The sequence below is a fragment of the Cariama cristata genome, unplaced genomic scaffold, assembly GCF_000690535.1.
Source record: "Cariama cristata isolate BGI_N322 unplaced genomic scaffold, ASM69053v1 scaffold44176, whole genome shotgun sequence".
Taxonomy (NCBI): domain Eukaryota; kingdom Metazoa; phylum Chordata; class Aves; order Cariamiformes; family Cariamidae; genus Cariama; species Cariama cristata.
In genome coordinates this window covers 2,850-15,609 of record NW_009621226.1, presented here as the reverse complement: position 1 = coordinate 15,609, position 12,760 = coordinate 2,850, and the positions used below count along the sequence as shown (strand labels likewise).

Below are 12,760 nucleotides of genomic sequence, written 5' to 3'. Positions count from 1 at the left end.
TGCACTCTTTTGCTTGGGCTGGTGTTGATTCACTGCCGAACTTAAAAGTTATCAGCCTTTCTTCTCGAGGATCTGACTCTTTTTCTTCCATTTCCTTCTGTTACCGATTCGTTACCTTATCTTCGTTAAGGGTGTAAGATCATCCCGAGAGGCTCCTGTTGGAGTGACTCGGGGTTGTGAATGTGTTTCATCCAGCGGCCTGCATCTTGGTAGCGAGCTTTAAGTTACACTTAAACTTGCACCTTTCCACTCAGCATTACAGGATATTGCAGCGAGTCCTCGTGACGCTTTTTTTCCTGTAGGAACTGGACTTCAAACCTTCTGTCAGTCTCTTGTCAGGTGTAGCTGAATCCTTCCAATTAGTTTGCTTGGCACTGGTGGTGTGATGAGCCAAGCTGAGCCGGGGAAGTGGGAGCGGATGGTGGTTCTAATTCTGAGGCCCAGCGATACCCCGGCAGCGTTTTAGAGCAGTTTCAGGCTCTGGCCTAAAGTGGCCGGGGGTTGCAGCAGCAGCGAGGGACTGCGGAAGAGCAGGGTGCTGTGGCTCAGCTAACGCTTTCAGCTGTCCATTGGAGTGATGGTGGACTTGTGGGTTTTTGGGTTTGGTTCTTTTTTTCCATTCACAAATTTTTCTACTCCAGGGGGGAACATCTCTTCTCCAAAGATATGAAGGGTGTAAAATGAAGACAGAGTCTGCTGCTTGCCCTGTGTTGTGGACTCCTTAAGCAAAACAGATCTCAGTTGTGTGGGGTTTTTGTTTTGTTTTTTAGTTCTAATGTTGTTACAAGGATGTGAAATTCAAATGGTCCCCAGCTTTTGCACTGACAGCCAGGTATGTTCTTCCTGGAGGAGGAATGTTCTTCCACATTGGGCAGAGGAGACTGAAATGTAACAAGTAAAAGTTGAATCTAATGTCTGTTCAAAATGCTGGTGAATGTGACAGCTCTGGTTCTCTAGAAATATCAAGACTTGGACAGTAGACCCATGACTAGGGTGGTGGCTTTGCCATTCTTTTCATTCATGCTTCATTCAGGAAAATAAATGTTTATTGCAGGTGACTGTCAATGTATTATCGACACCTGGAATATGATTCTTATCTCATTTTTGTCTTGTAGTTGTACTTATTGGAGACTCTGGAGTAGGAAAGAGTAACCTTCTGTCTCGGTTCACTCGCAACGAGTTTAACTTGGAAAGCAAAAGCACCATTGGAGTAGAGTTTGCAACAAGAAGCATTCAAGTTGATGGGAAGACAATAAAGGCTCAGATATGGGACACAGCAGGGCAGGAGCGATACCGAGCTATAACATCAGCGTAAGTGATAGCTTGTACAGCTGAAGAGAAGCTTTTGCTGAGGAGGGTAATTTTGGGCCTTTCCTATTCCTCGGAAACTGCAAACCGGGGGTGTTTGTATTTTATTGTGTAATATCCACAACCTGCGGTGGAAGGAAGGTTAAATATTATTCATCCCAGGAACTTGATATAGTGTGTCCCTGCACAAACTGATTTACTTCTCAGTGCTCTCATGGTACATAACTGGAGGCATTTCAAGCCTAGAATGCAAGAGCTTTGAGAGACTCACTTCAATGCAAGTGATTGCTAAAGTAGTATCAGTGTTCATGGAGGTTTTATCAGGGGTAACCTAAGACCAGGAATCCTCCTGTAGCAGCAAGGAAAGACTGTTCACTTTGCGTGCTTATTTAATTGAAAAAAACCCCGGCATAGCAAAAGCTGGTTTTAAGTAAAGCTGGGGGTAATTGTGGCGTGGGAGAACACAGCCTGTCTCTTTTTGAATGCATTACTGTGTGCCTCCCTGGTCTGAAAGGAGACCAGCTGTGGCCTTTTCTAAAGGGAATAGATCAGGTTGACATTTTTATGATGCAGTGAGTCATTCTGTAGTCTCTCTATCGCTGTGGGCCGTGCCCATACTGCACCCACAGTGATGGGTGGGGGAGACTTCAGGAGTGGATCAGAGGTTGAAGGTGACAGTAGCTCCCCACAGACAGATTCCAGAGCCTTGTTTTTGGGATGCAGGGTTCTCCTCGCAAACATGGGGTTTGGCTTACCCCCTAGGTGCTGAGCTGTCCTGGCTGCTGTCGTGGTCCTGTGGCATAACCCTAGTCTGGATGCTCCACTTCACTGTTTCAAGTCCCACATAGCCTGCTTCTGGATATTTGTTTTGTGTAGCTGTCTTAGTAATAGCTATTACTGATTATTGCACGGTAACTTGTCACTTTTAATCATGATATTTCTTGCTCGTTCTCTAACACGTCTCTTCACCGACAGGTACTATCGTGGAGCTGTAGGGGCATTGTTGGTGTATGACATTGCTAAGCACCTTACTTACGAGAATGTAGAGCGATGGTTGAAAGAGCTGAGAGACCATGCTGACAGCAATATTGTAATCATGCTTGTGGGAAACAAGAGTGACTTGCGCCACCTGAGAGCAGTCCCTACAGATGAGGCCAGAGCTTTTGCAGGTTGGTGAACTCAAAATAATTTCCTAATGCTAACTGTCTGGGGATCTGCCTGCCTGGTCTCAAATACGTAAGCGTGCTCGTAGGAGGAAAAAGAATGCTACTGGTGATGTTCCTCAGTGTCACGTACTAGTGTTTGCCTCTTTTTTAATTCAGTCGAAAAGGAAGCCTTGTGGAACATGCATGCTGATGTGGTTTCAAGAATCAGCCAGAGGCACCTGAGGATTTTAAATCGGATTTAGTTTCTAGCCTGTGCATTGTTTCTCTTGCAGAAACTGTGCCTATGGCTTTAGATTTGAGTTTCTTGTATGGTGGTAGCTTTGCACCTGTATATTGCCCTCTTTGTACCAACTCATCTGGTGCCCTCTGCAGATGCCTGTGGTTGAACAGACTGTCATTAAACCAGCTTTCTGACTGCTGTTACAGAAAAAATTCTGTGGAAAAATAATTCTAGTTTCTGTAAGTCTTGCCTTGTTTTAGGCCAAATTTCTTTCATCCAGGAGTGTAGCTGGGTTTCTTACATTAAGTCTTGCTGTAGCTGCATTTGCCGAGTTTATGGCCAGTGAAGATCCGTGCCTGCAGGTAGAGGACTGTCATTCCCCTGTAGCGCTAGCCCTGTTAAATAAGCTGCCATGACATACTAGCAGGTGGGAGGTGGAGAAACTTGGTTGAGTTAAAGAAAATCCAGGAAGCTTTCTCACACAATTCGTGAAAGTGCAACAAATTCTCATTTTTAGTGATGCAGGAATAAGTGCCTCAAAGTAACACAGCACTGGACTGATCCCTGTGCTTGGGGATGAGTGTGAATTCTAACGTTGGTGTTGGGTGGCGTTGCTTTCAGATCACGTAAGGGGGGAAAAACCCACGACTTTTTATACTTGATATCTCAAGTCTCATCAGGAACGCTACAAATATAATCTGGTACAGAAGTTCTTCCAGATGAGAAACAGATATGTGATGTACCCCTCTAATTATAGTATTTCTGTCCACACAGAGAAGAATGGTTTGTCATTTATCGAGACGTCTGCTTTAGACTCTACAAATGTGGAAGCAGCTTTCCAGACTATTCTGACAGGTGAGTCGTCTAGTGCTTTGTGTTTCAAGGGGGAAGGGCAGAAGGCTGCTCAGATATGACGCAAATAGGCATTTCTTTGCCTACAAAGTGTTTAAAATTTTGCTATTTAATCATTCTTCACAGCCATAAGATCTGAAGTCCAGTTTCGAAGTGTCACAGCTGAAAGGCCAGCCTTGAACTCAGGAGTAAATCCTTGTTCACTTTGATCTGCTCCGGGTTTCTAGTCAGCCCAGTTTATGTTTCAGTTTCCCATTTGTGTATGGTGTAGGGAGTGCCCGCAGGAGAGAATTGTCTCATGCAAGCATCAAGTTAGAACAGCATTGTTTATCAGAGGGGAAGTCAGTCTAGTTTGTTTCCTTCTTTAATGGTTACCATAGGAGTTGCCAAGGGAAAAGGGATGAAAGAGTAGAGATCCTTCCTTTGAACAATACTACTGGTAGCGTGAGACGTAGTGACTGCTGAGCTGCAGGGTAGTCGCTGCCGTTGCATTTAATAGTCCCGGCTGGACTTTTGGCCTCTCTAACATGTGATGACAGTGAGTGCTGGTGTCTTTTGTGCTCTGTGGATAAAGTTCTTCCTTTTTGTTTAAACCCTTTTTTAGATAGGCAAAACTTGTTAAGACTCGTGAGACATTCAACTACAGCTATGTGGGGGACCTTAACTTAACCATGGCTTATAAAGGATAGGGTAGGAATTCACAAATTGATGTGGAAATCACTAACTGTCATGGGGCTTTTGTATTGCTGTGTACCCCTTCAGCTGTAGCCAGGGCACAGTGGGACAACAGTGGCGTGTGTGGCTTTTGAGCTTTCATCATTCCCAGCTTTGCCAAATGCCTCTCTAAATCTCTAGTCTGGGTCTTCAAAATATCTCTGAGAGACTCCTCTCTTGGTACGTCTCTCTGTTCTAGGTGCACCAGGCAGTCACTCTGCTTTCTCCGAGTGCCTCCAACATGTTTCCCTAGTGCAAATTTAAACTGCGTCCTTCCCAATGCAGCATGTGCCAGGCTAGGTGATATGCTTGGTATGAGCAGCGGCCCCGCTTCTCAACTATGTGTCTCTCTTAGTCAGATCTCATTGCTGTGACACTGGTACCTCGTTAGTTTTGAATTTTTTTTCCTTTTTTTGCCAGCTAATTTAGACATTCTTTTAAAAACACACCAAAGAGGACTTGTTAGCCATACTGGAACATGCAGGTGAGGAGGCAGCTAGGAAGTTATTTACTGTAATGAAAGTATAAATTCTATAGCGTTTCTTGAGTTGTTTGAAATGCTTTATGAACACCCTAGTAGCGGAGAGAGTTGTTAGGCTGCTGGAGTGTCTCCTGCCTGCGTCCATCTGTTTCTTGTCTTATCCCTAGTTGTAAGAGGCTTCTGATAGGTTCTGGTTCTTTTATGTTTTTTTACAGTGGGTTCCTAAGCAGTAGTGCTCCTGTCCATATACTAGCAAAAAAGCATGTCTGTGTTGGATGAATAAACAGCGCATAGGGATGCTTGTCATCTCGCTGCTTCATACAATGCTGGGGCTAGAACTTGAATTCGTTTCCTCTTTAGCCGAACTATGTGGTTCCCTTTTAACTTCAGTGTTGTCATTTCGTTGTAATTCAACATTGCACAAAATAAAAAAAAAAAAGAGAAGTTATGTTAGCTTATGCATTTACTCCCTACATGATTAACAATGCCATCAGAGGGTGGATGGCTAAGGAGTGGCTGAATGCAATGGTATCTGGGATGCCTGCTGGGTTTCCTGTTTTCTTTACCTACCTAAAGGCAGACCTGTCAAAAATGCTCATGAATTTGGACAGGGATTTTTCAGGAGAAAGACATTTTTATTGCTTACTTGTAACTGCTAAAAACTGAAACTTCTTCCTTTATGCATGTGTCCTTGGTAGTCCCCTCTCCTCTCAGGAGCGCCTAGACTGAACTTGGAGGTCAGATTCTGTCCAAATGTGCTGTGTGTAATGTAGAGCAAATGGCCTTGCTGCTTGCTCTTTCAGTTTTCAGAGGGGATCAGGGCTTTCGGATGAAGGTTAGGTAATTAACATTCATACTCATTCAGCACCAGCACTAATAAAACAGAACTGGAAATATATCAGACACTGTTTATCCCCTCCCAAGGTGGCTGTCAGGCTGTCACAGCCAATATAAACTGGTCACCTAATTGCCCCATCTCCTGTTGGACCGTTCTGTTCTCTAACAGTGATGGCTGAAGAGGTGGAAAGTTTCCTGCGTGCCCTGGGCTGCTGCCTTACTTCCACCGAGCTGTGTGACGCTCAGACGATAGTCTGCTGTTGCCATGGGGAAGCAGTTCACCTCCTGGGCACAGGCTAGCCTGTTTCTTTATCTCTCCTCGCCTGCTTCCAACACTACTTTTTATTCCAGAAGTTATTTTTGATTCTAATTCATGGAGGTTTGAATTTCCCCCCCCGCCGGTTTAATTTTTCTGTAAGGGAGAGCAGTCTGTAATGGGAGAAAAAGCAATTAAAACTTGCCCTTGGTGGACTCTGACAGATTGTTGAGGCTGTTGCTTTTCCGCAAATGTCAATGTTCCCTGCATGTTGCTGTGACAGTATTTTCGGTGAAGAACTCTTGGGTGTGTGGACAGGATCCTTGTTCAGGAGGGGCTGGTTCAACTGTGCTGGAAGAAGCACTTCTGCTGATTAGTGGGCATGTGGCTCGCTCCAGACAGGAGCTCCTGTTTCAGGGAGATAAAGATGGAGTAAATAATGCATTAGCAGCAGGTTGGCTCCATCTCGGCTGCGACTGGCATGCTAAGGACAAATGTTCTGCCAATAAACTTCTCGATAACGCTTCACGGCTGGCTTTTTCTGTTTATGATTTGCTTTGAAGGAAAGAGAGGAGCAGTCATCTGAGGAATGGTGGAGCAGTCATCTGAGGAATGTGGTTTTCAGAGTGACCCTGCAGAATCATGGATAGTCTGTGTTTGGCAAGGCTGCCTCCGAGCATAGTGCCTGTGGGTGGAATGCTCGCTGCCCTTTGAAGGAGGAAGTTGGTAAAGCCAACGGGCTTTGCCACGGGCAGCGAGCGGAGGTGGCTGACAGAAGAAGGGGCAGGGCATGCTGCTGCACCAGCTCTGCCAGTATTTGCGGTGCTGGGAACTGCACCTCGGAGACATCCCAGGCTGCTCCCAATGCCTTTCACGCAGCTGCTCAGATCTCCCCTGAACAGGGTGTCATGACTAAGGTCTGTAGCAAAACTCCTTTCTTCTCCAGCCCTACTGAAGCTGGTCTGGTTGGGACAGCGCTGGAAACTTGTAAGAGTACTTCCTTTGGAGACGTAGCAGGGTCCGTGTTAAGCTTATCCACACCTAATTTCTCAGGTTAAGCCACTTGGGATGGGTGGCTTTGGGCATGGGAAATATGAATCCATTAGAGTTAGCACAGCCTAAGCGAGCGTGTGATCTGCTGCTGTTACAGGTGGAAGGAGGTGGAGAAAGCTTTTCTTTCCTCTCTCTGTATTATCTAGGACTTTTAGAGGGGGGTATGTCTTACACCTAGTGAGTTTCCTGTCCTGCTGTGGATTCCAGATGAGGTTTTGGGAACCTTTTCCTGCTGTGGCTTAGAGTAATGGTCCCTATCCAAATTACTCTGTTGCAAGATGTCTAGACTTCAAGGGCTGATTGTTGTGCACACAAAGCTGCTTTGTATCATCTGGCAAATAGGAGAGACTGGTGTTATAATCCTAGCCGCTCTGAGCATTCACAGCAGGATAAAGCATCCTTAAAGTAAACTGGAGTCTGCCTCCGTTCCCTGCCTCTGTGCTGTCTCTGTTCCCATACTGCAGTTTGCTGCCGTTTCATCTCTAAGGAATCCCGTCTCCAAGGAAACAACATCAGAGGATTAACGTCAAAAAATTTAGGGATTTCCTCTTTTGTTAGCTCTGTACACCTGAAAATGAATGAAACGCTAGCACAGGCTGAACAGACAAGGACTGGACAAGCTCCTCCTCGGCAGCAGTGTCACTTTTTCCCAGCCCTCTTACAGCGTGAGGCCTGTCTCACAGTTACTAATTATGCAGCGATGCATTCTGCTGAATGTGCCCTTAATAAGGTCTCATTCAGTTACTGAGCAGAGCATAAAGTGTAGCGTCTTAATTAAAAAGCGCATGTCTTCATTTGCCTGGCATTCCTCTGTGCAGACCGGTTTCAGTGTAGGCTTTGTCGCTGGGTATTTTGCCCAAGCGAGAGCAGGTTTAAGCTGTTCCCACCTCCCCTGTCACACCAGCACAGCGGTGTGGGGTGAAAGAGTGTGCAGCTGATCCAGGGAGAGGCAGGTTTTAGCTGTTCAGGCTTTCATCTTTGTGGGTGCACAAAGGTTTGCGCTGCAGAGGAGGGAGAAGCAGCAGTCAGTGACAAACTCGGGGCTGCTGCGAGTGGGTCCAAGGAGTGCAGCTGCTAAATGTCCTTGCGGAACTGCTGGCGAGGTCGTGGAAGTGGGGGTCATGGAAATATGTTCCTGGAGTCAGAAGGGATAGACCCTTTTTCAGCAGAGAAATCAATGCTGTTAAGATTGTTTTTAAGGCTTCAGGGCTGTTTACTGAAGATCTTTGCTGGAAGCTGAGGGTGTTACACAGAGGGCACCCTGTTGCGAGTCTTTGCTTACAGGGGTGGAGGAAGTGTGTGACGGCTCGTGTTAGGGACTGGTATGAACTTGTTCAGGAAGTTCTCTGGAAAACTGGGAATTGCTGCTGCTGGGAGTGCTACTAGAGAGTTTCCAGTAGCAAAGGTGGCAAGAGCCTTCTCCCGTTGGACGGGAATGGGCAGCGTTCTACGCTTGGAGGTAAACTGGCTGTCTACCCTGAGCTGGGACAGGGTAGTGGAGCAGAAACCTTGTCCTGAAGAACGCAGAGGAGATCTCCTCCTGCCTCTGCACACAGGCACTCTGCCGAGCACAGCTGAGCGGCCTGCACAGGGTGAAGCTGAGCTTTATCTGCACATTCCTACGTGGGGTTGCAGGTGGCTTTAAAGATCTGATTTCATGATATTCACTTCACTTGTGAAGTTGTTTATGTGTAAGACTGTTGGAAAGAAGAGTGAACTCGAGAAAGGGTGAAATCAGAAAATCCTTTTATGTGTGCAGCACTTGTTTGTCACCTCAGGGACTTGATCTGTAACTGAATGCATATGTAAAATCCATTTTTCTGAACAGTTTATCCCTATCTGAGTCTGAGCTGTCAGTCTGGAGGCCCAACAGGCAGATCCTTTCAAAACACCACTTGCAAAGGTTAATGTTACTTGTACAGTCTGTAGATGAAGCACAGTATCTACGTGAGATATTTTTATTTTGCCGGCAGTCCCATGGATGCGTGCAGCCCTGCCCTTACTCTTCCTGGGGAACACTTGGCCTCTGTTTGTGTTGGCAGCTTATATCAGTGCAAACTTGTCGCATCAAGGGCAAGGTTTTCAAGCCTTGTTTGTCAGGGACCCTTTCTGGCTCCTGAATGCCATCTCTTCCCATTGTTGTAAAAGCAGGCGCTGAACTCTCTGATCAGCCCTTGGCAGCAAAGAGGACCTCTCTGCACAAGGTTGCTCAATTTCCAGGACTGAAATGATGTCAGGATGTGCACGAAGCAGCAGCTCATTAAAATTCTGAACAAAGGCTACTCGCTAAGGACAGATTTCTGGTGGAACAGAAATGTGTCTTGGTTTGGGGTCAGGCAAAGTGTGTGTTTGGAGGGTCATTATCCAGCTGATAAGAGACTTGAGACCTCTGAAAGAACTTGGACCTTTGCTTTGTTTTGCCAGAGTTGTTTACGAGCTGTGCTCTTCCTCGCTTTGCCGTGCAGGAGGAGTGAAGCATGGACACCCTCGTCTTCTGCAGCCACCCTGGTCTTCTGCAGCCTGGGCTTATCTGAAACCTCCCGGCAGGGCAGCCAGCTGGAGCACGCAAATTGGGTGTGGGCATCCACGGCCTTGGCTCAGGGCTCCGCTGCTGGCAGTGCGGGTGTGCTTGTTGCTTTTCTGTTGTGCAAAGTAGAAGTTGTGATGTTGTCGTTGCAGGGTCGGCTTTTTCCTGAATGTGAAACACTTTAAAACTTTTTTGTTAAACCGAGGTTTAGCAAGCTTTTTTTTTTTATTTAAACTTTAATGGTTTTAAAACTCAAATTTGCAAGTGAGTTCCCCGTGTTCTATTTTTGGTATCCTTTTATTTCCTTTCTGGGGGTGAAGTGCTACACATGCTGTACTCTTTCTTCTGTGTAGCTGAAATAAGTGCTTTTGTAGCTACTCTGGGTTTCTGTACAGCACGTGCCATCGGCCACTAACAAATCCCAGGAAACGGGACACGGCTTTCAGCGCAAGTGTGCGGCTTGACAGCGTGCTGAGGAAGGCACAGGAGATTAACCTGGGCTCTCTGATTTATGCTGAAATTTCTTTGTCTGGAGTCTGTATTTCTTCTCCATAGTTTTGAAGTTTATCTACGCTAACGCAGTGCATTTTGTAAAGGGTTTGTGTGCTCCTTAAGGGGCCGAGTCTCCCCTTTTGGACCGCCATGAACCTTTTCTGAAGATTTAAAACCGTTTGGACGATAGGCAAAGTATTGTACGTGATAGACATGCTGAGAGAGAAGAAATTGCCCTTGCAGTCCTATCGGAGAGAGAAATTTTGTGTGGTTCTTTTTGGTCCTGCTGTTGTCTGTGGATACCTCGGCAAACATGCGACCGCTGTCCTCGTAGCCTTAAGAACCATAAGAAGAAATCAATGGGGCATGTAGTTTCTGATTCCTAGCCCAAAAATCTGTGAATTCTGTCCGTTTACTAACTCTTATCTCAAAGGAAGTAAAACAGTTGATAAAAAAACATTTCTTTTGCAAAAATATATTTTATTTTCTGAATATAGAAAGCGTCACAATTGAACTTCTTGTGAAAGCTTCTGTGCATTACCTATATAGTTCCAAAGCTATGGGAAGTCTTTATATGTTTTATGCCTGGTTTCCCCCAGATTTAACTTTCTGATGGTGTTTTGCTGGTGTTCGTGTAATGACTAGCTCTTTCTCATCTTCCAGAGATCTATCGTATTGTTTCCCAGAAGCAAATGTCCGACAGACGCGAAAATGATATGTCTCCAAGCAACAACGTGGTTCCCATTCACGTCCCTCCAACCACTGAAAACAAACCAAAGATGCAGTGCTGTCAGAATATATAGAATTATTCATTCTTTCCTAAAAGGCTGTGTATATTCCCCAGGTCCAAAATTTAAATATATTTGTAATTCTCGTGGTTACTTTCTTGTGTTTAGTTACTTTCTTGTGTTTAGTTACTGCTTATTCCTTCTGAATTTCTCCATGTCTTAAACACTTTGATTTCAGTGTTTATCAATCTCTTACTTCTATGTGGCTGCAGTATTTTCCCAACACCGACTTGTCGGTTTTGGTTCAGTGAATTGTTTGGAGCTGAACTGATCCCTTTCCAACATGACGCCCGCTAGTCAGAGCACAGACCCCCTTAGTGAGCGCTTGAAGATGTTATTCTGCTCCTCGCAAAACAATTACCGTCAGGTTAACTAGGAAAATATCTCTGGCCCGGATAATCTTTCCTTCTCTTAAGGTGTTGTATTCCATCAAGCATCTGCAGCTTGATGGAATGCCCGTTGCTCTGAAGTGCAATTTTAATGTAAGTTAAATGGTTTTGGCTACGTCTTCAGACTGTCAAATTAAGGATTTTTTTTTTTAATATAGAATATTATGGGGGAGAAAAGAGAATTTCTTGCAAACAAGCAGCAGGGTTCTTGCTACCTGTGAATGAGCTTTTGTGGTTTGGCACCTGCTGCAGAGGAGGCTGTGATGTGCGGCAGAGCTGCGGGGAGGCTGGCCGGGGAGCTGCTGGCGGGCCTCCGTGTGAGGCGCCTCTTGTCAAGAAAGCAAAAGCTCGAGCTGCGTAACTGCTGCAGGGTCACGCTAACCCTGGAACTTGCAGCGTGGTTTTGTGCTGCCCGAGACTTGGCCTCCACCGTGCTGGTGGTATCAGGATTTGAGGATGCCCTTGCGCTTTCATGGTACACAGACTTGAAGGGTGTCATCACGTATTACATATCACATTAATACATGCCACATAATATATCCAAATCCTTGAGCTGCTGAATCAATAACTTCCACAGCCTGGTGGTAGTTTTCGGTTCTGTTTCATCTGGTGTTTTTAAATTATTCCAGTGGTTTGGTATATGTTCTCGAACAAAAACTTCTGGAGTAGTTTTCTTACTGGATGCATTCCTTCTGTGGTCTGTCGCTCAGTACAAATCATCTGTCGATTAGCTTGTTCAGGGATACATGAACTGTGCCTTCTGTCACTGCACTCACCGCAGATCACTCGGTATGTGCTGTTCCCAAACACGTCGTTAATGCTGAGGTTTGGGGGCCGTAGGCACTCTATTTCTATGGTATTTAGAAGAACTGTTTGTTGTATGATTGCCAGCAGTTATTTATACAATTACAGAGGAGTAGTTGGTTGTAGGGGACGTTTCTCAAGCTCTGATGTGACCCGCTTGGAACATCCAAATCTGGGTAGGCACTACCAGCTGCGTTTCGTATCCAACTTTTCTGTCTTGCGGTGCTCATGATGTGTAAGGCACACGGAAGGCATTGCTGTAGTCGGTCACTTGTTTGTGGTTTTTTGTTTTTTTTTTTTTTTTTTAAATCCGTTTCTCCTCCTAGTATTAGTTCTGAAGATGCTGTTTTGATCTGTTTGTAAATTACTTTGTATTTTATGCATGTACTGTACTTTGATTATTTTTTTAGATTGATTTAAAACATATTCATCCATGATTCTAATAAAGAATTACGGGGGAACAACTCAGTGTGGTGTTGGGTGCACTTTTTGGGAGAACTGGGATTTGACCTGGAGGTTTTTACTGTCTGGAAGCTAGTAAGCTTCTTGGAACAGGCTGTGAGAAGGTGCTGAAGTGGAAGTACCCTCAGAAGAGGAACTGAAAGGCTCATGTAACACAGTTGCCGCCTTTGCTCAGACCAGCCCTGGCAGCTTTTTGGGGCTGCTGCACTTCATAGCCCTGACAGTTTGACAGCTTCAGGAAGCTTTTACGCTCTGTGCAGTCTGTGGGTGCGCTGTAGTCAAGCCTCTGAACAGCTTTTACAAACCTGTTTGGTTTTTTTTCTTTTTCTATGTTGCCACTGGTAAGAAAATCCTGTGGGACAGCAAGCTACTGCTTTCTACAGCAAATGGTTTAAACTTTTGATCCCACGC

General features: G+C 45.4%; 1 protein-coding gene across 1 annotated transcript; it reads left to right on the top strand.

Annotated features, from left to right (window-relative positions):
* Nucleotides 1–1,108: 1,108 nt before the first annotated feature.
* On the top strand, nucleotides 1,109–10,785 carry RAB11A (RAB11A, member RAS oncogene family; the record flags this gene model as incomplete). Its single annotated transcript, XM_009701864.1, has 4 exons — nucleotides 1,109–1,311; nucleotides 2,284–2,477; nucleotides 3,469–3,549; nucleotides 10,570–10,785. Coding segments are annotated over 4 exons (618 nt in total), but the record flags the coding sequence as incomplete, so codon positions are not given.
* Nucleotides 10,786–12,760: the final 1,975 nt, after the last annotated feature.